The sequence below is a fragment of the Coenobita brevimanus genome, chromosome 75, assembly GCF_032717465.1.
Source record: "Coenobita brevimanus isolate Jiangsu-jjx chromosome 75, ASM3271746v2, whole genome shotgun sequence".
Lineage (NCBI taxonomy): Eukaryota > Metazoa > Arthropoda > Malacostraca > Decapoda > Coenobitidae > Coenobita > Coenobita brevimanus.
Genome location: NC_137028.1, coordinates 1,049,769 through 1,076,620, shown reverse-complemented (window position 1 = coordinate 1,076,620; position 26,852 = coordinate 1,049,769). Strand labels below are relative to the sequence as shown.

The 26,852-nt window shown below is 44.4% G+C and overlaps 1 protein-coding gene across 1 annotated transcript; it reads right to left on the bottom strand.

Moving 5' to 3' along the window:
- Positions 1-1,207: 1,207 nt before the first annotated feature.
- On the bottom strand, positions 1,208-26,503 carry LOC145408009 (uncharacterized). Its single transcript, XM_080278810.1, has 4 exons — positions 26,266-26,503; positions 14,338-14,586; positions 4,554-4,755; positions 1,208-3,987 (listed from the first exon to the last, which is right to left on the bottom strand). Exons 1-4 carry the CDS (start codon positions 26,501-26,503, stop codon positions 1,734-1,736), a joined length of 2,943 nt encoding a protein of 980 aa, XP_080134936.1. The 3' UTR covers positions 1,208-1,733.
- Between the last annotated feature and the right edge of the window lie 349 nt (positions 26,504-26,852).

The window sequence follows — 26,852 nt, the reverse complement described above, 5'->3', positions numbered from 1 at the left end:
CAGGATTTTGTCACCGGGTGGGGGGGGGGGAACTTAATTTGAGTTGTCATTATTCTTGCGGTAAAGCTGCTTGTAAAGTATTTTAATAGCATCGAGATTAAGAATATATGTGTATCTAGTGGTAAACAGCAGACGAAATGATCCAGGAAACTGTCATTAATTACTGAATGAGTAATTAAAAATAAGAATGTGTAAATGACCCCCATCCGTTCGTTTATATACATATATATATATATATATATATATATATATATATATATACAGAAAGAGGGGTGTGAATCCTCAAGGCCTTCACTACCTGCGCCCATGAGGAGAGGGAAAGGACAGAGCCTATCTTAGCATGTCTCTTATTCCTACTTATAAAACAGATCTTAATTACGAGAGAAAAATGATCGTAAGTCGCTCTGTAAATCTCGGCCCCGGTCATTGACACCACCGACTAACCTAATGGGGTACACTTCATATTTTTTTTGGAGAGGGGAGGTGTTTTGTGCAAGAAATTTTTTCATATAATCAGTAACAAATATGAGAATTTACGAGGCTTCATCCCAAAATACTGTCAGCATTAAATCAGTGCAGTTTTTTACGAATTACATTATTAACATTTGGAAGTAAAAATCACTGCTAATGACACGTCACTATTTACACGTTAAAAAAAGTCTTAGTTTTTCCCTAAATACCTTGACCTGCCGACAGCATTTCCAGCGCAGCCTCATAAATTCTGATCATACGCTCCACAGTTGTTTAAAAATTTACGTACTGTCCATCATTATAAACTCTGGCGTCCGTGTCCGTAACAAAAGTGATTCTCCAACTGAGGCATCAGGGAGGGATAATGGGGAAGTATAGGGAGGCTCTTGCATGCCGCCTGTCACGCCATTCCCCGCGACAGGTCAAGTCAGAGTCTGGACCGTGTTCGGGGTGGCACAGGAGGTTTCGTAGCACCCCTTCCTTGGCGATTTATTTTGCATGTTACACTCTTCCTTAGCGATTTACTTTGCGTATTACACCCTAGCAGTCTTTTATAGTGCTGGGAGAGGGACTCATTCAGGCGTTGACATCTGTAATAATTTTCTGAAAGGAGGATGGTGCAGCTGCAGGAAAGGAGCAGCTTTAGTTTGCAGTCAATCGGGTTTACATTCAAATGAGTCTCAAACAACAATAATGACAACATTCTCTTGTGTATTATTTGTATCGTTTTAATATCGACATAGTTTGCTTCAGCAGCCTCAAAGACGGTATTGAGGTGTAATGTACAGAATGAATCACTAAGGAAGGAATGATGCGAAATCTCCCAAACCACTTAGAATACGGTGCCGTGTCTAGTCATGGGTATCATGTTTGTCGGTAAGTCCTGTCAGGTCACGGGCTGACAACTGCTGGCGTCTGCTGCCGTGTTGATGGGTGGGGTCCCTCTCAGTGTTAAGGCATGGCGAGTGGCGTCAGGTAGAAACATCACAACTCACACACATAACTAAAGGCAGAACTCATTTATCTACTTATTATCACTACACATTCCTTTTTATGGACAAACAAGTATAAACACATTTATTATGTACAAAGCTTCAGGGCATCCCTGTTCCTCAAGGAGACAAAGTTTTACAAAACTGGGTATAAAAATTGGCCCTAACAAGCCGGCCAGTTGTAATAAATGGTGGAGGAAGAGAGAGAGATGAGTATGAGGGATGTATGGGTAAATTTCCTGCCTGTGTCACTGTCTCCTTACAACAGTCTTAGTAAATGTTCTCCTTATGGAAGTTCAGTGGAAGAATTACCTCCCGCGTCATTAGTCTCTGTGCCTCCTTCTTCTTCTTTCTCTTTACCTTGCCCCGCCGGTACACTCTGACGGCGACGAGGGCGGAGGCAAAAATTAGGAGAACTAGTACAATTACGACTGCCCCTAGAGCGAGATAAAGCCAGGGCACAGTGAAATAGAGACACGTGGCGCGTTGTTCATCTGCACCTGAGGGACAGTGCCGCACCCCATCACACCACAGGTCCGGGTTGATGCAGGCGTCGATACCTGGGCAGAGGTGGGGACAGGTGGCGGCTGAGGTGCGGCCACGGCTGCTGGAGATCTTTAGGGACTCCAGAGCAGATGGCCGGGGCTCACGACGAACCTCCAGCCATGTCATCTTGTACACAGCAGGCGACCTCGCTAGATATCGGATAATTAAGCAGTCTTGAAGTGGCTCCGAGTAATCCATGACTGAGTTCCACCCTGAGGAAAATATATCAACGCTAGCGGTGGCGTCACTTTCGGGACACACTGACTTGATGGGTCTGGCTGTGTGGCTGCCGTAAACCACTACTCTGTTATCCGTGGAACACCGCTGGCTGGACGCGTGGTACCCTGGGATGTTGAGGTACAGGTGGCTGTGTTCCTTTGCCACAATTTTCCATGGAAACCCATTACACTCGCCGGATTCAGCATCACTTTTAATTGTAATTATCCCGGTAGATCCATTTAGGATCCTTTCACCAGTACATTCTTGTGTTTTAACAAATTCGAACTCGGCGTCGAAGAAAAAGTCATTGAAGTCTTGTGCCCAGCTCATGTCCTTTATGGCAAATCTGAGGTGGACAAGTTTTGTATGGCTGAGGAAAGTGGCGGGTGCAACACCAGCGTCACACATGCAGCCGAGTGGGAGGCGGGTGTGTTCCCAGGGCTCCTCCCACACCTCAAGCACGGCAGACCCAGGCAGACGTGCGATACACTCATACAAATTTGACTGGGCATTGTGCACGGTCTTACACTTGTTACCTCTGAAACCTACACTTGTAATTTTCAGCTGCACTGCTTCCCCTGGTAATGTTTGAAATGTATATTTACACGACAGGGAAGATTTACCTCCTCGACCATACAAGAACACATTCTTTGGGGACCTAAAGTGTCCTCTGCTTTCCTGAACACTGGTAAAAACTCGGTCACAATCGCTGCCTGTCTGTCGCCCTGGCTGAAAGAGGCTGACGAACTCATAATGAATCGTGTACTCAAGTGGCAACAAGGTGGAACCATCAGTGAATTCTTGTGTCACCACCATTGTATGACCGGATGACAAGAAACTCTCGTGTTTGGTGCACGGTTTGCTCACAGTGCCTTTCTGTCGTGAACGGACACATGTGGGTGGCAGTTGCTCATCACAGAATTCCTTCATCGGCGTTGCGGACTCCAGCTCCGGGTTGGCCAGTGACTCTCCATCGTAGATAGCGAGACGGTTTCGGCAGGGTATGTAGCTCAGCATAACTTGTTTCCTGCTGCTCCTGTAATATTTAGAGAAATGTATCCACACCACTTCGTCCCTCCGCCCCTGAAATTCATATGAACAGGATGAGTTTGCCGGCATTGCGAAAACTGGGCTCACCACTATGCCGGTATTACCCCCAAAACTCTTTATGACCTGGGAGCAAGGCGAATTGGGGACCGCATTGGCGCTGACCTTCCTAAAGAGTATGTGAGCCTGAAGTTCGAAGCCTGCCACCAGGTTTGGCAAATGGTTCATCATGCCCGAGGTGGCCGTTTGGAAGACCACCAGCATCTCTGGACCGCTGGAGGTGATGTTAGGGATGATGGCAGTACCGCACATCTTCCCCAGCAACGGCGCCTTCATGGACCCTCCGTCATACACCAGTAGGTAGTCCTCGGGGGCGCGACACTCGTCCCCCTGGCGCAAACGGGATTCAGGTGATACTCTGCCCCCATGACCTTGCCTTCCAACATGCACCAGTCGATCATTCCCCTGACTTAAGGTGACTACAGGTATCAGATCAGGCGAAGGGGGTGGCAGGGCCTTGACCAGGTAGTAGCAGGTGACATTGCGAGGGTACAGGCCGGGGAAATTCGGTGACTGTAGACGACATCGGCGGGCACGACACCCCTGGAACACCCTGCTGCACTCGCTGTTCCTAACGGCGTCCCCTCGGTACTTGCTGTTGCCGCCTCGCCCGTACCGCACCACTGCCCTCTCCCGCCGTAGGAATTTGTACCTGCGGGAACCAGGAATCACTGTGAGACTCAGAAATATATTGTTAAAGGTGTGTTGTCCGATCCACCTTCCTCCTTCCTCCCCCATCTCTCTGATTATATCGGCACTCTTAAGTTTTACATTTCCGTTACTAGTAGCTCTCTGTAGCATGACCATATTTACTAGGTGGTTGCATAACACTGCATCCCAAGTTGTCGTCCTTAAGCATCATTTTCGTATAGTTTATAAGGGCTCCAAAATGCATGCATAAATAGGCCTTGGTCACCTAATGGCGGCTGTCCACTCTGCTTGATCTCTGGCCTCCCTGTTCAGTCCCTTATCCTCCATTTTACATGTAAGTAAAAAAAATGACGTCTAGTCCTATACTAATACCTTCTATGGTGGGTATTGATCTGAGGCCAAGTTACTGTGGTACATTTAAGGGTAGACAACTACTTAACACCTCTGATAGCATTACACAACTAAAAACCTCTATTCACCTCTGGGAATATCGAACCAATGCATAAAGTAAGACCATTATCTTGCAATTTAACCCAATATTAAACTGGAACCCACAGATTAACTCACTTGATTTTGAACCTGAGGGGGTTATCGAAGTACTCCCCCTGCGTGGTTGCGGCTGCGTGGAGGGTGACAGCGAGGGAGTCTGTCTCGCTGTAGTACACGTTGAGGCCCGCCCCCTCCCCGCACCACCGACCCCCACGCACTCTTAATTTGGGCTCCTCTAGGCTCACGTGGTCGCCTTCGCACCCTCCAACATGGCCGCCACCTGGAAGCACGAGAGGGGAAAGTAACCCTTTGATTGCGATAACTGACCCTAATTTAATCACATGGTAATAGAGAGCATTAGATAAAAAGCTATTTAGACATTTGGGAATAGTAAGACAATAGCTGGAACAAAGCCAGAAGTCCTTAAATCGTCTGAAAACAAGTGAAGCTAATTCTTTTGGTGAAGTGGGAATCTGAAAAAAATTAAATAAAAAGTTCTTATTCCCCACCATCACGATCTCCGCCTCATCCATTCTCGCAGCCGCAAGTTATAGGTTCTGTTCCTTCATGCTTAAGTAGCGACCCACGCACTCTCCAACCTGTCCACCTTCTGGAAATGCGAAAAGTTAATTTGGAAGCATGGGAGGTTAACAGTTTCACAGCTGAAATTTAAAAAAAAAATTGTTAATGCATCTGAATGAAATATAAATGTGCGGTTCACTTCCAAATTAATGTTAAGTTAGTGGACAGCAGATCACTGGGACACGGGTTCAGTCCATCGTGTTGTGGGAATCGTTTTGAAGATTTGGATTTTGGCAAAACATTTTCACATCTCTTCCCTGACATCGAGGGACACGTCATATAAACCCCAATGCTGATACCACCACACCAGGCTGAACCGGAGTAGCTTTTATAGAGTTTGGTCTTGTGGCGCTGTCTGTTGGCACGTAGGAAGCTGTCTGTTGGCAGATAAGATGACTGCGCCCTGGACTATGGCCAGCATTAGGTACATAAAATATAGATTTGGCTAAGAAGATGAACCCCTTCAACTCGAAGGGTCTCTCCTTGTCTCCATCATCATCATAACCCTAAATTCCAGAGAAAAATTGGGTGGGTGGGATCCGGATATAGACAAAAGAGGACATAACACTAGGGTATCATCCAATAAACCAGTGATAATCGTCTGATAATACCCAGAATAAATCACACTAGTACTGAAGATGTTGATTGGGAGTTTTTCTAACTCCGTGAGAGTGAAGGGTCTCGACTGTGCAGTAGAAAATCACAACGGAATTAAGAAAGACCGAACGTTTAATGAACGAGAATGCCACTCAGAAGCCTGCATTCTCCTGCCATTCCACGCCGAGTTAGTATGGAGTTGAAATTATCGATTATTCTCCTGACGAACCCTGTTGGTGTTTTCTGTAATCCTGTGGAGATAAGTCATAGGTGCTGTAAAGGAAATAAGACTGTACGGTAAAGAAGAGCCGCCAGGAATATTAATGGGAAATAATATTTACTAAGAAATGATCGTTGACAAAAGAAACCTTTATCTTCTCCCTCGTAGACTTCTTTGGTAGTATTAATGGCGTTGGGGGTGAATCTGTAGCCCTTAGACTTGTTGTTTTGTGACGTAAATGAATTATATTGTACACAGTAGTATGTTTCCGTTTAAGTAAAAAAGTCATACCACAACAGTAAAAGAATATTTTGGAATAATCATTCATATTTCTTTTTGTATAAATCATTAAAATCGAACAGTATATCCTGATAAGAAGCAGCTATCAATTTCAGCTATGGTTCCAGTGAGGGTGAATTGAGTGTGAGGGATGATGAATGAGAGTAATATTTGTGGAGAGCAGGAGTGGTCATGGTGGTAATCAAGAGGCTGATGGTTTTGTGATTGTGGTGGACGGCGGTACCAGTGAAGATAGATGGATCAAGTGATGGATGTAGCGATTGGGGATGATGGCTGGTTGTAATGGCCGTGGACATAGGAAACTTGTGGTAATGATGATTGATTGGAGAGTTAGGTTGATGGAAGGATGAGATAAGGGTAGAAGGTAGGTTAAATGGTACAGCATAGTCTGGGATAGTCAACAGAGTGGGCGAGGAAACAGTACGATTGTAGGCGCGGTGATTGAGAAAGGATAGTTAGGACAGATGAAGGCTGGACAGGTCAAGGATAGTAGGCTGAGCAGTTAAAGTAGGATGGTGGTGGGATTGTTGGGACAGGGTTAGGCAGGGTAGATGAGGTTGGGATAGGCAGGCTGGATGCTGGAGGGCTAGTAGGCAGAGTGGTTGCGGTAGAGGGAAGCAAAGTAGTGGCGGCAAGAGAAGTAAACAGAGTGGTTGAAGCAAACTTGTCAAGACGGAAATAGTAGGGAGGCTGGTTGCGGTAGGGAAAGTGAACCTACTGTTGCGGCAGGAGTAAGGGTAAGGCATGGTGGTTGAGACATATGCAAAGGTAGGCAGGGTGGTTGCGGCAGGGTCAGGTATAAGCAGGATGTTGATGGTGTTGGTGTGCAAGAGTGGGCAGTGGTGGTGTGGCAGGGGCAGGGCTAGGCAGGTTGGTGGTTGCGGCAGGGTTAGGGGTAAGCAGCGCGGTGGCGATGCTGGTGCGGCAGGGGTAGACAGGGTGGTGGAGAGGCAGGCAGGGTAGGCAAAGAGGTAGTGGTGGTGGTGTGGGCAGTAACGAGCGGTCAACACAGTAGGCGAGCCCGAACAGCCTCATTAGCGGGATTCAAGCCAGTGATCGATACAGCCTCCCCGAGGAGCTATGTGGTCACCAGCAGCCCAGTTGAGTGCACGCAGACCACACGCACACTCAAGCACACACGCACTTCCTCACACACGCTAATCATTCACTTGGGAATACACACACACACACACACACACACACACACACACACACACACACACACACACACACTACTCCCTGTATATATCTGCCATTCTGAACTCGTGCAACAACAGTCATACGCCCTTGATTATCCCAGTTTAGTTCAGGAAGATCTCATTAGCCGCGGACATAGTTTGCAGGGAGTTTAAGGAGCTGTTACCTGGATAGCACTTACACAGGTGCATCACAACAGCCTAAGCGAATATACATGAGTAAATCGTAGCAGACATTCGTGTTTAATGCAATATACAGCAGACAGACAGTGTTGCATGAGATGATCAGCATGAAACACACACATACTTAAATACATGCATACATACACACATACATACATACATGCATACATACATACATGCATACATACATACATACGTAAATACATGGATTCATACGCAGACACACACAATGAATCGTAGGAGACAGGTTTACATAAACGTGGAACTGGGCACATTAACACTGATAAACACACACACACACACACACACACACACACACACACACACACACACACACATACACACACACACACAGATCTGTAATTCTTCTTGCTACCTCAGTTTCTTCTGTTTAATTTTGTTTCATCCAGACCATCCTTTTCCACCCACCTTCCTTCCTTCCTTCCTTCCTTCCGTCCTTGCCTTCCTTCGTTCCATCCTTCAGTCATAAATTTTCTTCCTTCTTCTTCGATCTGCCGTCACTCCTCATTCCCACCATTCTTCTATCTTCTCTTTTCTTCTCAGGTCGTTAATTCCCCTCGCCCATTTTTCACTTTTTCCTCACTCTCCATTCTGGTCTCCTCTCTTCTGTCTGTGGGTAATTTCTTCCTTTTTGCCTTCTTATTCACCAGCCTTTAATTACTCCTTCCGTTCTGTTGGTTACTCTCTTCCATCATTCTATCTTCCTAATTTCCTGTCTTCCTTCCTTACTTGCATCCTTCTTTCCTTTCTTCCACACAGCCTTCCTCCTTTTCCTCCTTGGTTTGTTTCCCTTTCTCTAATTCCTTTCATTCATCTATCTGTCGTTCTCCATCGCTTCTCTTCATTCAGCTACTTTTTCCCATTCCTTCCTTCCTTCCTTCCTTCCTTCCTTCTTCCTCGCCGCCCTTCCATCTTTTTTTTTTTCCTCCATACTTTTCTGTCTTATTTGATCCTCCCTTGCATCCCTCCTTGATCATTTTTTTTTTTTTTGTGCCTTTCTTCTTTCCACTCTCTCCCAATCTCTCTTTTCCTTCCGTCTTTGCTTGTTCTTTCTTCCTCTTCTCCCCTTCATTCCTTTTGTCAGGATATTCTTCTTACTACATTTTTTTTCCTGCTTTCATTCCTCCATCCACCCTCTCTCTCCATTCCTTAACTTTCTTCCATCCCCAATTTTTTCCTCCTTACCTCCTCTCGCTTTGACTCTCCCTCCCTCCCTTGTTCATTATTCTCATCGTAGTATTCTTCCTCCCTTATTTCTACCATCATTATCTCCTCCCTTCTTTTATTCTCTCCATTCATTCATTCTGCCTTCCTTCCTTCCCTTTCTTCCGTTCCGTCTTTCCTTTTGTTAGCATATCCTTCTTCCTGTCTCCCCCTCCTTTCTTCCTTCCTCTTTCACGTCCTCATCCTTTCTCTTTCTTTGTCTCATTCCCCATCCTTTCTCTCTCCCTTCTTCCTTCTTTGTTCCTCTTTCTCTCCCCCCCCTCCCTCTGCCTGTCTTTGTCTCATTCCCCATCCATTATCTGCACCTTCTTCTTTCTTCCTGTTCCTCTTCTTCTCGCTCCTCCTCTTCCTCTTCCCGCACAGTAATACCCTCAAACCCCCCTGCGCAGTTTAGCCCCCCAAAGCACCGCCGACATGAACTGACCCAACTTATTTCAGATTATGTCCCGAAATGCCTTCATATTTCCCGCGGCATTACGTCCACAGTTTTCAGATAACCACCCGCCATCTCAGGCTCCTTAACCTGTCTCCCTTATGCCCACCAGGCGACGCGCTAAAGTTGTGAAAATGTGCCTGTAAATTGTGTGGAAAAGTGTATGTTAATTTCCTACACTTTGAAGGGATGAAAGAAAATTGTTTGATCTTAGGCAGAGCGAATGGTACAGACGCACTCTCACGTTTCTTATCCTGTCTCTCTTATGCTCACTTATGCTGTGTACTTAAGTAATTGTGTGTAAATTTGTGAAAAACTGTAAATGTCAGGCACTCCTAGTCTGGGTAAAATCGTCAGGAGGTCGCAAGGATAGATTAAGATTCCAGCAGCTCCTTAAAGTATCTGTAGTTGGTCCAAAAGAGGATGTGTAAGTTGTGGAAAGGTGTGGCAAATTTTGTGAAGAGGTGTCCTTATAGCCTCGCTGGGTAAAGTCGTCTGATGTTAATGAAAATATAATAAACCTTCATTAGAACCTTAACCGGTGTTCACTTTTACGCACATGGCGACGCGGAAGTTCTCGAAGAGTGTGTAGACCTTGTGAGAAAATGTAGACTGAAGCCACCCCTTACCTGAATGATTTTATACAATGTTAATGAGAATACCGCAAGGTTCCTTAAACTCTCCGGCCTCTAAGTTCTGGAGAAAGTGTTTAAAGTTTGCGAAAAATTATATTAACGTCTTTCACGACGAGTATGAAAAAAAAAAGAAAGTACTTTGATGTTAACATTAATAAAATAAGTTCCTTCCTCCCACAAAGCGACGGGCCAAGTTCTGGAAAAGCTTATTACCTTGTGGGAAAATGTAAAAGAAAATCAGCCTGAATAATCAAAACTGTTCAACTTGAAAACATATGTAGAAAAAGAAAATACATAGAATAAGAAGAAGACGCTTAACAACAAAGCACCATCTGTCAGTTCTAGTCAGAGTTAAGTGTAGCTCTTGAGTCCTCGAACTGGCTGGGTTGGATACAGTTTTCATTGATCCCCTTACTACTGCCTGCTTCAGCTTAGAATAAAATCGTCTGAGAGAAACAGAAGAAAATACATCAAGACCATAGAGGTAATGCTGAAGAGGATAAGGTTGGACGAGGGAATGTAATATGAAAAGGATTGACTGGATAAACTGGAGAGAAACAGAGCGAGCTGAGACGAGGTGGTATGGGATAGGATGACATGCTATAGAGTGAAATTAGTGGAGTGGAAGCTTCGAAGGGATCCTGCCTTGACTTGGTGATTAGTAGAGCTATGGAATATGATGCGAAATGGAATGAAGTGATTTGGAATGTGGACAAATGGTGGGGATTGGGACGAGATAGGATGAAATGGGACGAAATAGTTGAAATGGAATGGGGTGATTTGGAAAGGAAATAGATGGGATGGAATGGGAGGAAATAATATCAAGTAACATAAGATAGTGTGGGATAGAACTAAGTACAGTGGCGGTAGTAGTAGTAGTATAGTAGTAGTAGTAGTAGTAGTTCTAAGCAACCGTGGCAGTAATTTTATGTACCCGGGAAAAACTTAGGAATCTGGCCTCATCCATTAGGTCAGACTCTACCTAATGACAAGTTAATGACGCGGTGTTTGGCCGAGCGTGGAAATGGAGGGAGGGTTTTAAGGTAATGGCTGTCCGTATTTTAAAGATGAAACGTTAATTCGCGTCACATAAGTTCTTGGAAATGCGGGCAGACCTTCCCTGGTGGTTTGGGGAGGAGGAGAGGGTGATGGATGGAGAGGGATGGTGATGAGGGAATGATTATGGTGGTGAGAGAGAAGGATGGTGGAGATGGTGGTGGTAAGGAGGGTGTTGGATGGGGAGGGATGGTGATGAGGGAATGATTATGGTGGTGAGAGAGGAGGATAGTGGAGATGGTGGCGATCAGGGTGATGATTTTGGTGGTGGTGGTGGTTAGGAGGGTGGTGGTGGTGATGGTGATGTGATTCCGGTGGTAAGAGGAAGGTTAGTGGTGGAGATGGGTGATGGGGATGGTGATGATGCGGTGATCATGGTAGTATTGCTGGTGACTGGTGGTGTTGGTGATCATGAGGGAAATATTTTGGTGGTAAGAAGTAGTAGTGGAAACGCTTGGTAGGGTGAATTAAAGTGCTGGTCATGGTGAAGGGAAAAGTGATATGATGGTGGTGATGTGTAGGGGACAGTAGTGGTGACGAGGGAAAGATTCTAGTGGTAAAAGATGAGGAAGTGGAGGAGGAGGAGGAGGAAAGAACTGTTGAGATGGTTGGTGAAGGTAGTTAGGACTGGTAATGAGTGTGGTGGTGGTGGTGGGGGAGGGGGGTGGGTAGCTGGCTGACTGATGGAGAACGATGGTGATGAGGGAATGATTCTGCTGGTGAGAGGAGGAACGGTGGAGATGGTAGCGTGGGGGAGTAGTGATCATGATGGTGGTTTTGATGGAGGTTAAGGTGGTGGAGACAGTAGTGGCGGAGTTATATGGAGAGCGATGGTAAAGAGAGAATTGTTATGGTATTGACAGGGAGAATGGTGGAGATGGTACCATAAGAGAGTAACGAGGTAGTGGTTTGGTGGAGGCTGTGGTAGGAAGGATGGTAGTGGTGATGATTAGATAGTAGTGGCCAGGAGCTTTTTTCCCCCTGGATTATTTGAAGCGGTAAGAGATAGTGGTGATGATAAGATCGAACTGATGATGACAGGTGGTGATGCGAGGTGACAGGTTTGAGAGAATTTGGTGATGGAAAAGAAGAAAGGTAGTAATGATCATCATGATGGTGGTGCTGGTGGTGATGGGGTCTAGTTGGTGAAAGGGACATTGGACTGATTTGGTGACCTTTTTAATAGATTCTTATGGTTAAGATGTGTGGCGAAGTGAACTGATGATGATGTTGATGATAATAATAATATTGATAGAATCGGACTGATGAGGGTGGTGGTGGTGAAGTATGGTGACAGTCTTGGTGATAGATTTTGGCAGTGAGAGACTAATAGTGCTGGTTGTGATGAGTGATGGGGTGATTACGATATAGTTAGTGGTGATGGAGGTGAATTCAGGAGGCTGTAGTGGTGATATAAGAGGACAGTCTGGGTGATGGGTTTTAGTAGTGAGAGATAGTGCTAGTTGGGGTAAATGGTGGTTGTGGTTATAGTTAGTTGAGGTGGTGATGGTGGTGATCAGGGTAGCTTGGTGAAGTGGTGATGCTGTGATCGCTTTTGGTAGTGAAATGATAAGATGATGAGACGAATGGTGATGTGAGTATAATTATTGGTAACTGTCGAGATAATAATGATGATGATGAAGAAGATGATGATGATGATGATGATGGTGGTGATGATGGTTGTGATGGTGACGTTGACTTTATGAGAATGACAGCAGTTATTCATGGAAACAGCTAGGATGACTGGTATTGATTTTGAAGAGAGAATTAGATGTATGATTGTGGTGGTGATAATAATGATGATCAAATATAAAAGAGATGCAAACGGGACGGTGATGATGCTTGAGTTATCTGTGGGTGATGCATTGATCTTGAGTAGTTAGTGATGATGATGGTGACAAAGATAGGCTTATTAGAATGATGATAGTGATGTATGGTGATTGATTCTGCTGGTGAGTGATAATGCTAGTGGTGGTGAGGGTGATGGGGTTGGGAGGTGGTGGGGAGTAGCGATTCAGATGTAGTTTATGAGAATTGGACAGCGGTAGTGATCAGAAATGCTTTATGCTCAAATGAAAGCGATTTATGGCGGGAATGGTGGCGAGTGTTCAGTGGAAAGTGATTTAAAGCTTTCGTTGCTGTCGATGCACTTAGGTATATTGTTATCATACCAGGTAATTAATAGCAGGTGAGTTTATTATACAGTTCCAGGTAATTTTATTGAGGAGAGGTAAATCATAGGTGTCAGGTGGTTAAAATGTATATTGATTATCCTTTGGCTGCTGCAGACACGCTATGGTATTTGTTCTGGCTAATTCCAGACGCCATCGTCCTCATTTTGACTCTGTATCCCCCAAAGTAAAGGCGAAGGAAGCCTGAAAAAAAGTAGAACAAGCACAATCACAGAAGGAACTTTGACCGGAATACCTAGTGAAATAGGCCACACTGTCAGACATACCATTCAAGCCACAAGATATATGTAAATAGATAGAAGATATATGTGTTTATAAATCACTTAAAAACAACTAGAGCAAATTATAGTCTAGTTAAGCTTCAATCCAAAGCGAACCAGGTGACCGTGATGCTAGGGTAACGGTGATGGTGACGGTATGGTAATGGTGGGAAGGCGGCCACAAGGGAGGGATGTGTGTGTGTGTGTGTGTGTGTGTGTGTGTGTGTGTGTGTGTGTGTGTGTGTGTGTGTGTGTATGCCGGACATTAGGCTGATCACTCTGCTGTCGGCTCATCTGCTGCTAAGCCTGAGTAACGCGCTAATCCCTTCCTACCTCCGACTCGCCCCTGCCTCTCTAATCTCACAAACACACCACGCTTTTGTTTTTATTATTCCTAGCATTATTTATCGCTCGTTTGTAGTTTTAGCGTTTTGTGTGTGTGTGTGTGTGTGTGTGTGTGTGTGTGTGTGTGTGTGTGTGTGTGTGTGTGTGTGTGATGTTCTCATGGCCTGTGGGTTGGTCTTTTTTTTTTTATTTACATGTTGTGGTCCTCGTACAGTTTTTGCTTTGTGTTTTTTTATTGTTTTTTAATTAACAAATCTCGTGTTTGATTCCTTTGGTGTTTATCCCTCTCAGTGTTTATTCTTCCCGTATGTAATTGCTTTGTAATTGACCAGCCATTAGTATTTTTCCCTTCTTTTATTTTCTGGTTGCCTCTCTCCTCTTACATTTTACTGCATCATAATTAGCTAACCTCTCATGTGTGTTTTTTTTCCTTTCGTGAGTCTCGCTTGTGTTTTTTCCTCTTCTCATATGTAATTGCTTCTTGATTGGCATGCTATTCGTGAGAGGTATAGATTTATTGAAAAAACACTGTATAAACGTTTACTTTAGACTCAGACTCAACAAAGAAAGCGAGGGACGTAGCTAAAATAACAGAAAAAAAATATTGAATCCACTCACCATCAGCAGCGGCCACATTAAAGTGCCCGACATGGAAGTCTGCGAAGGTGACCTGAATGATGTCCCCGTGGTTCCTGCCCAGGGCGGTGAAGGTGAGGACACATTTGAAGCTCTCTGACGGCGTGCCCCCCAGCAGGAGCAGGGGGTGGCCGCGGGAGGGGGCGTTGGGGCCGGCACGGGAGGCTGGGGGCGCCGGGACCTCTATCTCGTACGTTCGGTCCACGGTCCCGTAGTAGGTTCGGTTGCACACTGTAGGGGCGAGAAAGAGAGTCAGAGTTAGTTGTTTTCTTTTTCCAGAGAGAGAGAGGGAGAGAGAGAGAGAGAGAGAGAGAGAGAGAATTTTGGTGCACTGTGTGGGGAAGTTATTTTTTTTGTGTGTGTGTTGAAAAGTGTGGGGGCGAAATATAGGTTAGATTTTTTCATTCTTATACTGGACTAGTGGGTGGAAGCGTGCCAAACTTGCACTTTCCAAAGAAACTTGACAAAAGAAAGCCAAATCGTGATATGCTTATTTCTAGGTGCCAGGACACATTACGCTTGAAAGAGCTGAGGTCAGAGGCAGATGGAAAGAAAACCGAGGCAAGTAATCGTGTGCTTGAGGAAAATTTCGCTAAAAGAAGTGCTCGTTTCAGTGGTGGATCGCGAGAAAACGAAACACAGAAGGTAATTAGAGGAGATGTAGGGCTGAGTTGTGTGTTGTTGACGGAAAGCTGATAGTCATTTCGAAGGCTGTATGAGAGTGGAGGAATTGAGTTTTGGAAGTATCAACAACGAGATTCCTTTTGTCCCATTCTGAGGGGGGAGAATAATTAGAAGAGGGGAGAGAAGAAGTTCTTTAATTGGACAGACAGTGGGAGAGGGTTATGTGGGTAGGGGGATTTAAAAAGGGAAAGGGAGTGACACTGACGAGCGGTTGGTTGGGAAGGGAAATCCTGTTAATGGGGAGGAGAGGGGAACTTAGTGGGAGAAGAGGGTGAAGGGGGAGACATAACCCAGCAAGGGGAGAGGAAGTAGGGAGATGCGAGTAAGGAGGGGAGAGGCAGATAGTGGGAAAGGAGAGGGTAGTTAGGATGGGAGATGGAGCCCTTGGAAGGGAAAACGCAGGGAGGGGAGGCGGTATAGTGGGTAGGGGTAGGGGAGGAGAGAAGTAATGGGGAGAAGGGGAACGGAGAGGTTGTTAGAAAGGGGAGAGGTAGTTATTGGGGAGAAGAGAGGCAGTGAGGGACGGCACAGTGTTAATGGGGAGGTTGGTTTGGGAGGGAGTTGGCGCGGGTAGGGCGGAGGACGGTGTTGGTGGGTAGGGGGTGTGTGAGCGTATTGGTGGGGAGGGCGTGTGGGAGGTGTGGGATGGTGGGAATTAGAGTTAAGGGTTAATGGGGAGTGAGACTCGAGGTTAGTGGGGCAAAAATAGGTGTTACTTTTGAGGCGAAAAGAGATAGGGGGCCGTATCCTAGTGGACTTGGGAGGCTCCTGGCACCTCTGTCCCAACCGCAGTATATTCCACTTATCTATTATTTACTGGATAGATAGAGCGCCGTAGAAAAAGCATCGAATAAATGAAGACAACTAAAGAACATCAAAAAGGTAGGGAACCGGAGAAAAGAGCATCGAATCGTAGGAGATGGAAGAGGTGATGAAGGTGGTAGAGAGACGACTGAGGGAAGAAGAATGGATAATTGCAAAGAAAACCGCGTAAAATAGGAAGAGAACTAAAGAAGAGAGAATCAGAGAGACAGAGAAGAGAGCATCGGATCGTAGGAGTTGGCGGAAGTGATGATGGAGGGGAAATGATGGTGGGAGATGATGGAGGGAGATGATGGAGAGGAAAGCGAAACTGATGGTCGGGTAAGTGAATTAGTATGGGTCTGGGTCCTAGCGAGGAAGAAGTAGTGGGAATTTGAGGAGAGGGACGCCGTGTGGGTATTAATGGGTGGAAGATGTGGAAGCTGGTGGTGGACGTAGGAGAATGTGGATGTGGAAGTGGTAGAGAGGTGGAAGTGAGTATGGAAGTTTGAGGAAAGGGACGCCGTATCGAAAACATGTGGGCGTTCATTCGGCGTGGACATAAGTGAGAAGGAAGTAGAAGATGTGGAGAAGTTTGTATATCTCCACATTACTCCACGTCACCTGGAGACGGTAGCCACACTCTTTCACCGTCTCATCACCACAACTCTTGGCTCCACTATTTACCCTACTCCGCTCTCCACATGACTCCACTCTCCACTCCACTCTACAGCCAGCCCCTCTCTCCACCAAACTCCACTCTACAGTACACTCGACTGTTACTCTCTCTACCCCACTCCACTCGCCACCCAACTCCATCACACCTGAAGATAGTACCCACAATCTTCCACCACCGCCATCACTCTCCATCCTTATCCACCCTCCTCTACCAGACAGTATCCACACTCATTCACCACCACCACTCCACTCTCCACCCCATTCCACCTCTCCAAAAGACAGCATCCACACCCACCACCACCACCATCATCGTCGTCTCTGAGAATTTGGCCGCCAAGTTCACAAGTCTTCTCCCAATATGTTTATCTTGGAAGAGCCAATAAAACTACTGCGATAAACTCAATTTGGGACTCGGCTAAAAGTTCTCTGTCTTGGCTGTCTCTCTGTCTGTGTGTTTCAGTGGCTCTTTTTTCCTTTTTTTTTTTTTTCTGTCTGTCAGTCTGTCAGTTTGGGGTCAGTAAAAAGTTGAGTGTCGGTGCGTTCATTCTCTCTCTCTCTCTCTCTCTCTCTCTCTCTCTCTCTCTCTCTCTCTCTCTCTCACTTTCACCCCCTTTTGGCTCAGGAATTTCATCAGTAAATGCATCGTCTTCTTCAGCCGGAGTGTCTTTCTCTCACTGTCCCCACCACTTTATCTAAATTTATTACTATTCTTTACTTTTCTAAATAAATATCTTGGAATGAATGAGATGGACAAAAATTATTACTATACAGAAAATCCCCGTAACTCTAATAATGATTTAGACACTGTCGCTGTAATTTATGTATGTGTGTCTATGTATGTACGCAGGTAGGCAGAGGTAGACTTAGATAATAGATAGTGTGTGTGTGTGTGTGTGTGTGTGTGTGTGTGTGTGTGTGTGTGTGAGAGAGAGAGAGAGAGAGAGAGAGAGAGAGAGAGAGAAGGCAGGGTAAACGTGGCTTTTGAAAGGGGAGTCAGTGTGGTGTATTGTTGAATGCAAATGATGGTTGAGCAGTATCTGGGAATCTCCTAGTTAGTCGCCTTTGTTTGGGGGAAATGGACGCAGGCTCTGGGGAAGAGGCGGGGGGCAGTGTGTAGAGACGGGGGTGGTTAGAGAGAATACTGGGCTGTGTAGCGAATGATAATAGAGATAGAAGAATTAAGAGAGGATAGAATAGAAGGTGTATCAGTCTTTCTTTATTTTATTCTTTTTTCATTTACCTTTTTCTTTAATCGTGTGGAGACGGGGAAGTTAAAGAAAACACATTCAGATTTCATGTATTAATGGACAAGCTCACCATTACTAGTGATCTTTAAGAAGCTGAATAAAATCGTCTGCAAGAAGCCTGATCGGAATGCAGTACGAAAGCTGTCCTCCTTCCCTCCCTCCCTCCCTCCCTCCATCCATCCCTTTATCAATCCATCCATTGAAAGTGAGAGTGAGTGAGTTTAAATAAGGAAATTGAGAAGTAAAAGAGAGGAGGAGAAAAGACTAATTTGTATATATATATATACAGGTAACTCGCACGGAACACGAGGGTTTCGTTCCTACCGTGCCGTGTTAGGTGCGAAATCGCGTATATTTAAACTACTCCGTATTTTGCTCCCTAGACCCCCCAAATGTGTTGTTTTGCTGTTATCTGTCACTAGAAAGCACTTTAAGTGGTTAGAAGGTTTATTTAATGTTATAACTCACAAATACAGTACTCCTGAGCAAAACTTCAACACACAAATACTGTACGTAAACACAAGGAAACATTCCGACGCCGATCATAGGTAATAAATTAGGTTAACTGGTACCAGTGCTTTAACTTACAAGTACATACCAGAACAGTACATATTTAACTTAGAAATGCAGTACTGTGATATCGAATGATTTCAGTACATAATCTGTTAGGAATGGCTGGAAAAAAAAATGTTATGAATACATTTTCACCTTTTTGATATATGTTTATGGTAGTTTCGAGTTATTTTTTACGTTATCGTTGTGCCCATGCTTGGAAAAGGGAGCGAAAGAGTTGAATTTTCAGTCCTAAATGAGAAAACTGCACGTCCTCCAAGGCTAGACTCTGCCACGGGAGAATAAAGTGGAGGGTCAGTCCGATTAGCAATAAGGAAGTTGTGTCACAACTTCCAGCTCCCACACCACGAGAATGCCTAAAAATAGAATCGTAATGCAGTTTCAGAACTAACAATAAGTCTAATTATTACGAATACAGATACAAAGCAGAAATAAATACGTTTACAGACAGGGAAAACGTATTTCTTCCGTCATAACATGTTCATCTTTCTCAATCATTTTACGTTCATCTTTATCATTTTACCTTGTTATTTTCGCAATATATATTGCTGTCTCGTAAACAGGGTGGTTGTTTGTGTTTTGCAAGGGAGGAAAAAGGTTGTATTTTCTGTCTGGGTCGAGATAATGGGTGTAACTATGTGTGGTTAGGCATGGCCACGAGCGAAAAAATCGTACATCCACTCATTACGATAGCCGGTGGTGAACTGACAGATGATACTTGAGACGGTGAAGTCAAGGTCATGTCCCAGATTTTCGTTCACTTCCCGAAAGTTTTCACAGTTTTCTACAAGTTGCAAACCATTACAGCAAACCTGAGCAAATAGGTAAAGATACCAAGACAAAAATGTATTTTTCTCTTATTATAAGTCTTTAACGAACAAACAAAAAAAAAGGCAATATTCCGACGCCGATCATGGTTAATCATATAAATCATGTTAACTGGTTACAAGGCTTTATTTAATGCTTTAATTGCTTACAAGTACATACCAGAACAGTAAATATTTAACTTACAAATACAGTACTGTAGAAAAGCAGTACAGTAAGAGTTTAACGAACAAACAAAAAAGGCAATATTCCGAAGCCGATCATGGGTAATCATATAATTCGGGTTAACTGGTTACAAGGCTTTATTTAATGATTTAACTTTATTTAAGTGCTTACAAGTACAGTACATACGAGAACAGTAAATATTTAACTTACAAATACTGAACAGCACTGTGGAAAAAACGAACAAATAAAATAGGCAATATTCTGACGCCTATCAGGTAAACTGGTTATAAGACTTTATTTCTTGCTTTAACGTTATTTAATAGTACTTTAAGTTGCACATAAACTTACCAGAACAGTACAGTACTGTAAATATTTAACTTACAAATACTGTGCTACTGTACTCGGGAATGTCTCTCACTGAATAATTTCCCGCCTAGATCGTCACGTAATCAAAACAAACCGCGCGCTGCGGTGACGTTCGAGGATTTGATCTTTCAAAGGCCTCTCCTGCGTTAATTTGTAGTTTTCATAATGTTTTTTTTAATCTTACGTTGTCTTATATGTATCCCAGCCCTTACCGTGTATAATTGCGAGCGCGTTCCGTGAGATCGTGTTCCGTGCGAGTTACCTGTATATATATATATATATATATATATATATATATATATATATATATATATATATATATATATAGAGAGAGAGAGAGAGAGAGAGAGAGAGAGAGAGAGAGAGAGAGCGAGGCGCTGACATTCCATTTTCCACACAGGCAAATAATCCAACAACTCAGCTGTTACACACAAAATATTCTCTCCCCCTAATTACATAAGCATCCTTCAGTCAGTACTAATAAAAAATAGGAAGTAAATATATAAATACATACGATCAGTAAGCAATGTATTATGTAATTCAGTTTTTCTCCCACCGCACGCAGCATAATCGGTACAGTACCAATCGCGGAAGGATGCTGAGAGTCGATGGCGCAGGTAAAGTCACATAATCTTGAACTGTTTTCTTCTCCATCCATAATTTATCAAAACGTCTTAGAATCGGTCTAAAACTAATCACAAAAAATATATTACTGTAGATAAATACAGAGGATTAAGGAGGTGAACTCAGGTACTGGATAAATTCTACTCGTTGGATAATAATAACGGGGTCCCAGAATCAGTACTTTACCTTTTGTAGAAATTTGTTGATCTCTGATTGGCTGAGACGGGCGTCTTCTGTGACGTCACGCATTAAGCCCCGCCCACCTGCCTCAGCCGTTACTTTCCTTCAGGTACGAACGCGCAAGTGATTCTTGTTATTTATTTGTGATTTATCGGTGGTTTAAGGCCATTAACGGCCATTTGCGTATACCCCAGTTATCTGTAGATGAGGATAGTGTTCCTGGTGTATAGAAAACCGTCTGGAGTGAGCGGACGGACGGACGAGCTGGACCAAGAAACCGTCGACGCCAGGTGAGACAAGTGCATTTAAAAATCGCTCCAGGTGTCATGCTTGTATTTCACGCCAATGTCTCTATAATCCTTCTGTAATCTCTCTTCCGACTATCATTTTTATCCGCACAAATGCTTCCCAGTTCAAAATTCATATTAATTTAGGAGGCTGGATGTCAGATTTTTGAAGAAAATAAAGATATAATAGAAATGATTGTGTGAGAGACCGTCTGGGCAGCCATTGTGGGTTAGCGGTAGGCTGCATCCTAGTTTGTTTTGATTAATTTTTCGACCAGCATATCCAAAATTGTAATATAATAGTCCTGCTTGCTATCATTTTTATTATCACGAATGCTTTCCAGTTTAATGTTGCTAGGAATTTATGAGGTTTGAGGACGGATGGATGAGGAAAGTTGAGATAAATATAAGAGTGTGTGAGAGGGCTCGGGTATTGCGTGTTGGTGGCAGGCTGCTTCAGGTGCGTCCCAGGTATCACCCCGCCACCGCCCTCATATCCGTCGCCACCACATCATCGTAATCATTTTATTATTATTATTATTATTGTTGTGCTTTAACTTTCCTCTCCCTCCTGCTTTCTCCTCCTCCTCTTTCTCCTCCTCCTCCTCCTCTTTCTCCTCCTCCTCCTCTTCTCCTCCTCCTCTTCTCCTCCTCCTCCTCCTCTTTCTTCTCCTCCTCCTCCTCCTCCTCCTCCTCCTCCTCCTCCTCCTCCTCCTCTTCCTCTTCCTCTTCCTCTTCTTCCTCCTCCTCCTTCTCCTCCTCCTCCTCCTCCTCCTCCTCCTCCGAGCACATATTCAATAGTAAGTATCACCAAGTTCTCGAATACTTCATTTTAATTTCAAACTTCTGAATAGATTTTGGCCCCAGTGAAAGGTGTTCTTAGCCCGTGTGTGTGTGTGTGTGTGTGTGTGTGTGTGTGTGTGTGTAGTGTCTGAGGTTGAATGTGGGTACACGAGAGAGAGAGAGAGAGAGAGAGAGAGAGAGAGAGAGAGAGAGAGAGAGAGGACAACCCACTGTTTTGGTACACAGTAAATCTATTGAATCTGATGTATCAAATTAAAGTTTTGATTTCCTTTTCTTGGTTTTGGTGAGAGATGGAGGGGAAAAGCGTTTTAGAATTTAAAAAAAAAAAGACAGACACGCATCAAAGTTCTGTGTAGGCTGTGGTGGTGGTGGTGGTGGTTGGTGGTGGTGGTAGTGGTGTTGGTGGCGGTGGTGGTTGGCAGTAGTGGTGGTGGTGATGAAGTAATGTTAGGAGTGGCAGTGGTGTTGGTACGGGTGGTGGAGATGATGGTGGTGGTGTTGGTAGTGGCAGCAGTGGTAATTGTGGTGCTTGTGATGGTACTGATGGTGATAGTGATGGTGGTGGTGGTAGTGCTAGTAGTAGTGGTGGTGGTTGTGAGAGCAAGGGTAATGGTGGTACTGGAGATGGTGCTTCTACTGGTGGTGATGGTAGTGTTGGTGTGGTGGTGGTAATGCTCATAATGTTTGTGGTGATGGTGGTATTATCAGTAATGGTAGTGGTTGTAGGAGTGGTAAACGTGGTGGTAATGGCCATAGTGGTGGTGGCAGTGGTAGTAGTGGTTGTGGCGGTGAATGTGGTAGTGCTAAAAGTGGTAGTTTAGGTGGTGGAGGCGAGGCTAGTGGTGGTAGAGTGGTGTGGCGTGGTCCCGGAGGCTGTGAGGCAGGTGGCCCGAGATACATATGTATGTATTCACTTGATACATATGTATAAACTGATATTCGAGGTCTTCTCTTCAGGGGGCCGCGGTGGACTGAGGGATGCACGGTTTTTTCTCCCGAGTGAGTTGGTTCGCCCCGGCATTTCTGTGCGCCGGCCCGGACAGATTTCAACATTACTTTTTTGCCTCGGGTGTGTATCAGTCAACGTGGGTTTCGATTCCAGTCTCGGTTTTTTACGGGAGGCGGATATGAGATAGGAGTGGTTGAGCTGGCACGGGAGAGACGAGGCCGCAGCAAGCAGAGCAGATGGCGTAGTCACTGTTTAATCATTCCTTTTGCGGTCCTGAAGCTCTGCATGAAGAGAGAGAGAATCCAGCACATTTAATAATTGTTGAATAGTTTAACAAAGCCTGTTAAGTTTTGATTCATTTTCTAGACGATATAGTTGTACTTTTGTTCGCAACTGTGCAACCTGTGTCAATAATTCCGTCCTTTCCTCTAAGGCTTCGGTCTTAGGAAGCGCGATTTCCACCCTGTTTGATTCCCTGCAGTTGAATTTAGCACGTGGTAATTACGTCTTGCAACGATTTAGATACAGTGTAAAGATAATATTGGTTGCAGCTGTATGATCCCAGCCAATAATTCCTTCACGTTCTTAGGTCTGCAAATATATATACCAAGTTTTATGTCCACCTGATTATTATTAAACGTGTGTAATTATTGTTAAACGCTTGTATAATTCCTATCTATACAACGTTTATACACCTCACGGGAAGAGAAAGACATGATCCAGTAAAAGGAAGACATGAGCCGGGAGTGAGGTGTAAGACGTGAGCCAGAGGTTGGAAGAAGTAACGAAAAATGTGGGGTGTTGTTGTGAGCCCTCTGCGGTCACCTGCAGCATCCACCACCTGCATAACATTAGTGTGTGTGTGTGTGTGTGTGTGTGTGTGTGTGTGTGTGTGATGTATTTGTATGAATGATTGAGAGAGAGAGAGAGAACACAAATAATTTCGAGTCATTGCAGTGTGTCAGTACCAAAGACAATTTCACACTGACAGTAAAATGGATATAAGATGTAATTTATTCGTATGGTTTATTTTTCTCGTCCACTAGCTCGTTTTCTGACACTTTATGTAGTCTTTTTCCTCGAGATTGTTTTCTATTTTGACCTCATTTTTAATACCCGCTGCAGTTTTATCTTTTACCATTTTTGTATACTAATTTTGACTTTAAAATCTGAAATCCTGGAATATCATGTTCATTTTAATAATAACAGAACGATGAGTATTTTAAATGCCTATGGAAATACAGCGTTGAATTAAGCCCTTTTTTTGTGCGTGCTGGCTATACTGCATACATTTGCTCTCACAGAATCATATGAACAGTGACTTTTAATCTCACACACTGCTGTATTTTATTTATTTATTTATTTTTTGGACAGGTTAAAAAATATTGTTTGACGAGCATTAATTGAAGTTTGGTTCAAATGTTGATAGTCATGCTATGTAATTTAATATTGTGTGACCTTACGGAGAAAAAAACACCGATTTTGAGTCAGCAAAGAGAAAAGGTTAGTGAGCGTAGTGCATGCCTGTGCTGAACACTGAATATGCATCTACAAAAGTTCTCTGCAGACACTTGATACTGAGCGATTGATTCAGCAGGGCCAGAAGGTTAATGATCGCATTGTTTACCTGTATCGAGCACTGAATCTGCGTGTGCAATAGTTTTATGCAAACATTTGTTACTGAGCGATTGATTCAACGCAGGGAGAAGGTTAATGATCAAATTGCCTGCCGGTGTGTGCAGTAGTTCAGTGCAAACACTTGATACTGAGCGATTGATTCAACACAGCGAGAAGTTTAATGATAATTTTGCCTGCGGTATTGAGCACTAGAACCACGTGTACATAAGCTCTGAACAAACACTTGATATTGAGAGGGAAACACAAGGGTGGTGGTGAAGGGTGGTGTGTGAAGACAGCAGCATGCATGATGTAGCGGCGTGGACACACTGGAATACGTGTGAGACCCTCTAATCGTCAACACAGCGGCACCTATGAAATATTCCCCAGACACAGCACGATAACGTCCGATATTACCCGAAGTCATCAATATAGACTTTTAAGACCCCAGAAGCTCAGTTTAAAATTATCTGAGTATGTACAGTATAACAACACCACCGACTGAGCAGCGCCGCAAGGAGGAAATATATACTAATCCCATGAAAGGAAGTGGCCAATTACCCATCTAGCTAGTACGGGAATGGCCTGAGTTGAATAAAATTATCTTGTGCTAGCATTGCGCAGGAAAAATCGCCGAAAAGGAAGCCAGGTGACGGAAGAGAGGCTCCTAAGGCCACGACAACAAGCTGCCCTCCCCCCTTCATCCCCCGGCAGGACAGGACTTTCAATAACTTGGTGCCCGGGGTGGTGATTGGACGGCGAGGTGGTGAATATAGCCAATCAGCGTTGCCCGTGCCACGCTCTCCCAAATATCTTACATTGTTGTCCACTGGCCTTTGTGTGTGTGTGTGTGTGTGTGTGTGTACTGTAGAGTGAGATATGTATGTGTATCTGGATAGGTATATGTCTGGCGTTTGTGTGTGTGATGTGTGTGTGTGTAGAGTGAGATGTATGTGTATTTGGATAGGCATGTGTGTGTGTGTGTGTGTGTGTGTGTGTGTGTGTGTGTGTGAAACTAGCTCTTTTTCGGAATTTCTCTGGCCTTTTTCATCCAGACGTGGAGGTGAACTGTGAATAATTTTTTTGCACCCTCCCTCACACTGCTCACACTTTGCGCTTACTTTTTCGTTCCTGGCTTTGTCCCCGTGATGAGCTTCCGACACATCCGCGAGAGAGAAAAGAGATAATGAGAGAGAGAGAGAGAGAGATTACCTGTGTGTGTGTGTGTGTGTGTGTGTGTGTGTGTGTGTGTATTGGTGCCGTCTCAAGATGCGTGTGACAAGTTTTACAAAGTACCCGACAACTTCCTCAGATTTGTTAGTTTCCTTCCCCGCTCGGCTACGAGGACGAGGAGGAAGAAGAGGACGCAACATTTGATATACCGCGATTTGCTTTTCATGCCAGACTGGATAAGTGGCGGGGAAGTGACATTTATAAGATTTTGGTGTATCAGGATTATCATACTTGCATCTCAGTCTTTGAAAATTTCGTGTAAATTGAGGATTTGGGGATTTTAAGAAGATTTCCCTCACATCACAGACTCTGGCAGGTGGGACAGTGACGCGGAAAGTGACGGGATTTTAGACATTTTGCTGTGATGATGATGGTGCTGGAGAGGGAAGCCTTCACGTGGTGGCAGCGATGTACCTGGGTGGTTTTGGACGTATGAAACTTGGAAACTGATGTGGAATAGCTAGGGGACGAGAGGAATTTGTTTTACTAGGATTTAATTTACAGAACAAACTGTAAACTTCATCGTGAACCCATGTACCGCAGGCTGAAGTTGTCCTCCCCCTACAGTCCACCATCCTCCTTTTCGGAGATGCGGTGGGAGTATTGATGCCACCACGTGAAGGCTTCCATCACCGGCACCGTCATCCTATTGGCAATTTTAACCCCATTAATCGAATGACGTAATACTTTAATTCTTAGTATCTTCAGACGATTATATTTAACACTGGATGGACTTTTCGATATGGAGTGGTTTGATACACCTTCATAATCACTTCAATACAAGAGCTGAGGCCTACGCAAGAAAAAAATCGTCTGGAGATAGGAAGAACAGGGTTTAAGGTGTCTTCTGGTTGAAGGTGTTAATCCTATGACCCACCTGAGCATCCAGGTGGCTCGTCAGTGTAGTCCGGACAGTGAGCCACCCCGTCGCAGAAGTAGCTGTGGGAGACGCAGGTGCCGTCGTCGCAGGAATACTCGGAGATGTCGCAGGGTGAGGCCAGAGCTGCGCCAGGCCCCCCCGCCAGGCCTCCCAGCAGCAGGGGTAGCAGCAGGGGCAGGGGCAGGGGAGGCACCCTACCCAGCACCCTCCACACAGACTCACCGGCTCTTACCATCCTCACCACTGAAACGCGAGAGTATTATTATTATTATTATTATTATCATCATCATTAACGTTGTTGTTGTTATTTTTTATTAAGAGCTGTGGCAGTAAAGAAATAAATGATTGAAAATGGGCGGAGAAGGAATCACTGTCTCGAGATTTAATGGTCTCAATAAAATAATTTAGTCTCAGAAATCCAGTGCCAAGGCCCTCCGTCTAACATCTGCCAAGGAAAAATATCAGTTTAAATTTTCCAGTAGTTGTGTACCGCCTCCATAAAAAAAAAAAAAAAAAAAAGTGTTCTGTTTGCGTGCGCGGGTTTGTTTGCATAACTGCCCAGCGAATCTCTTAAAAAGCGTCCT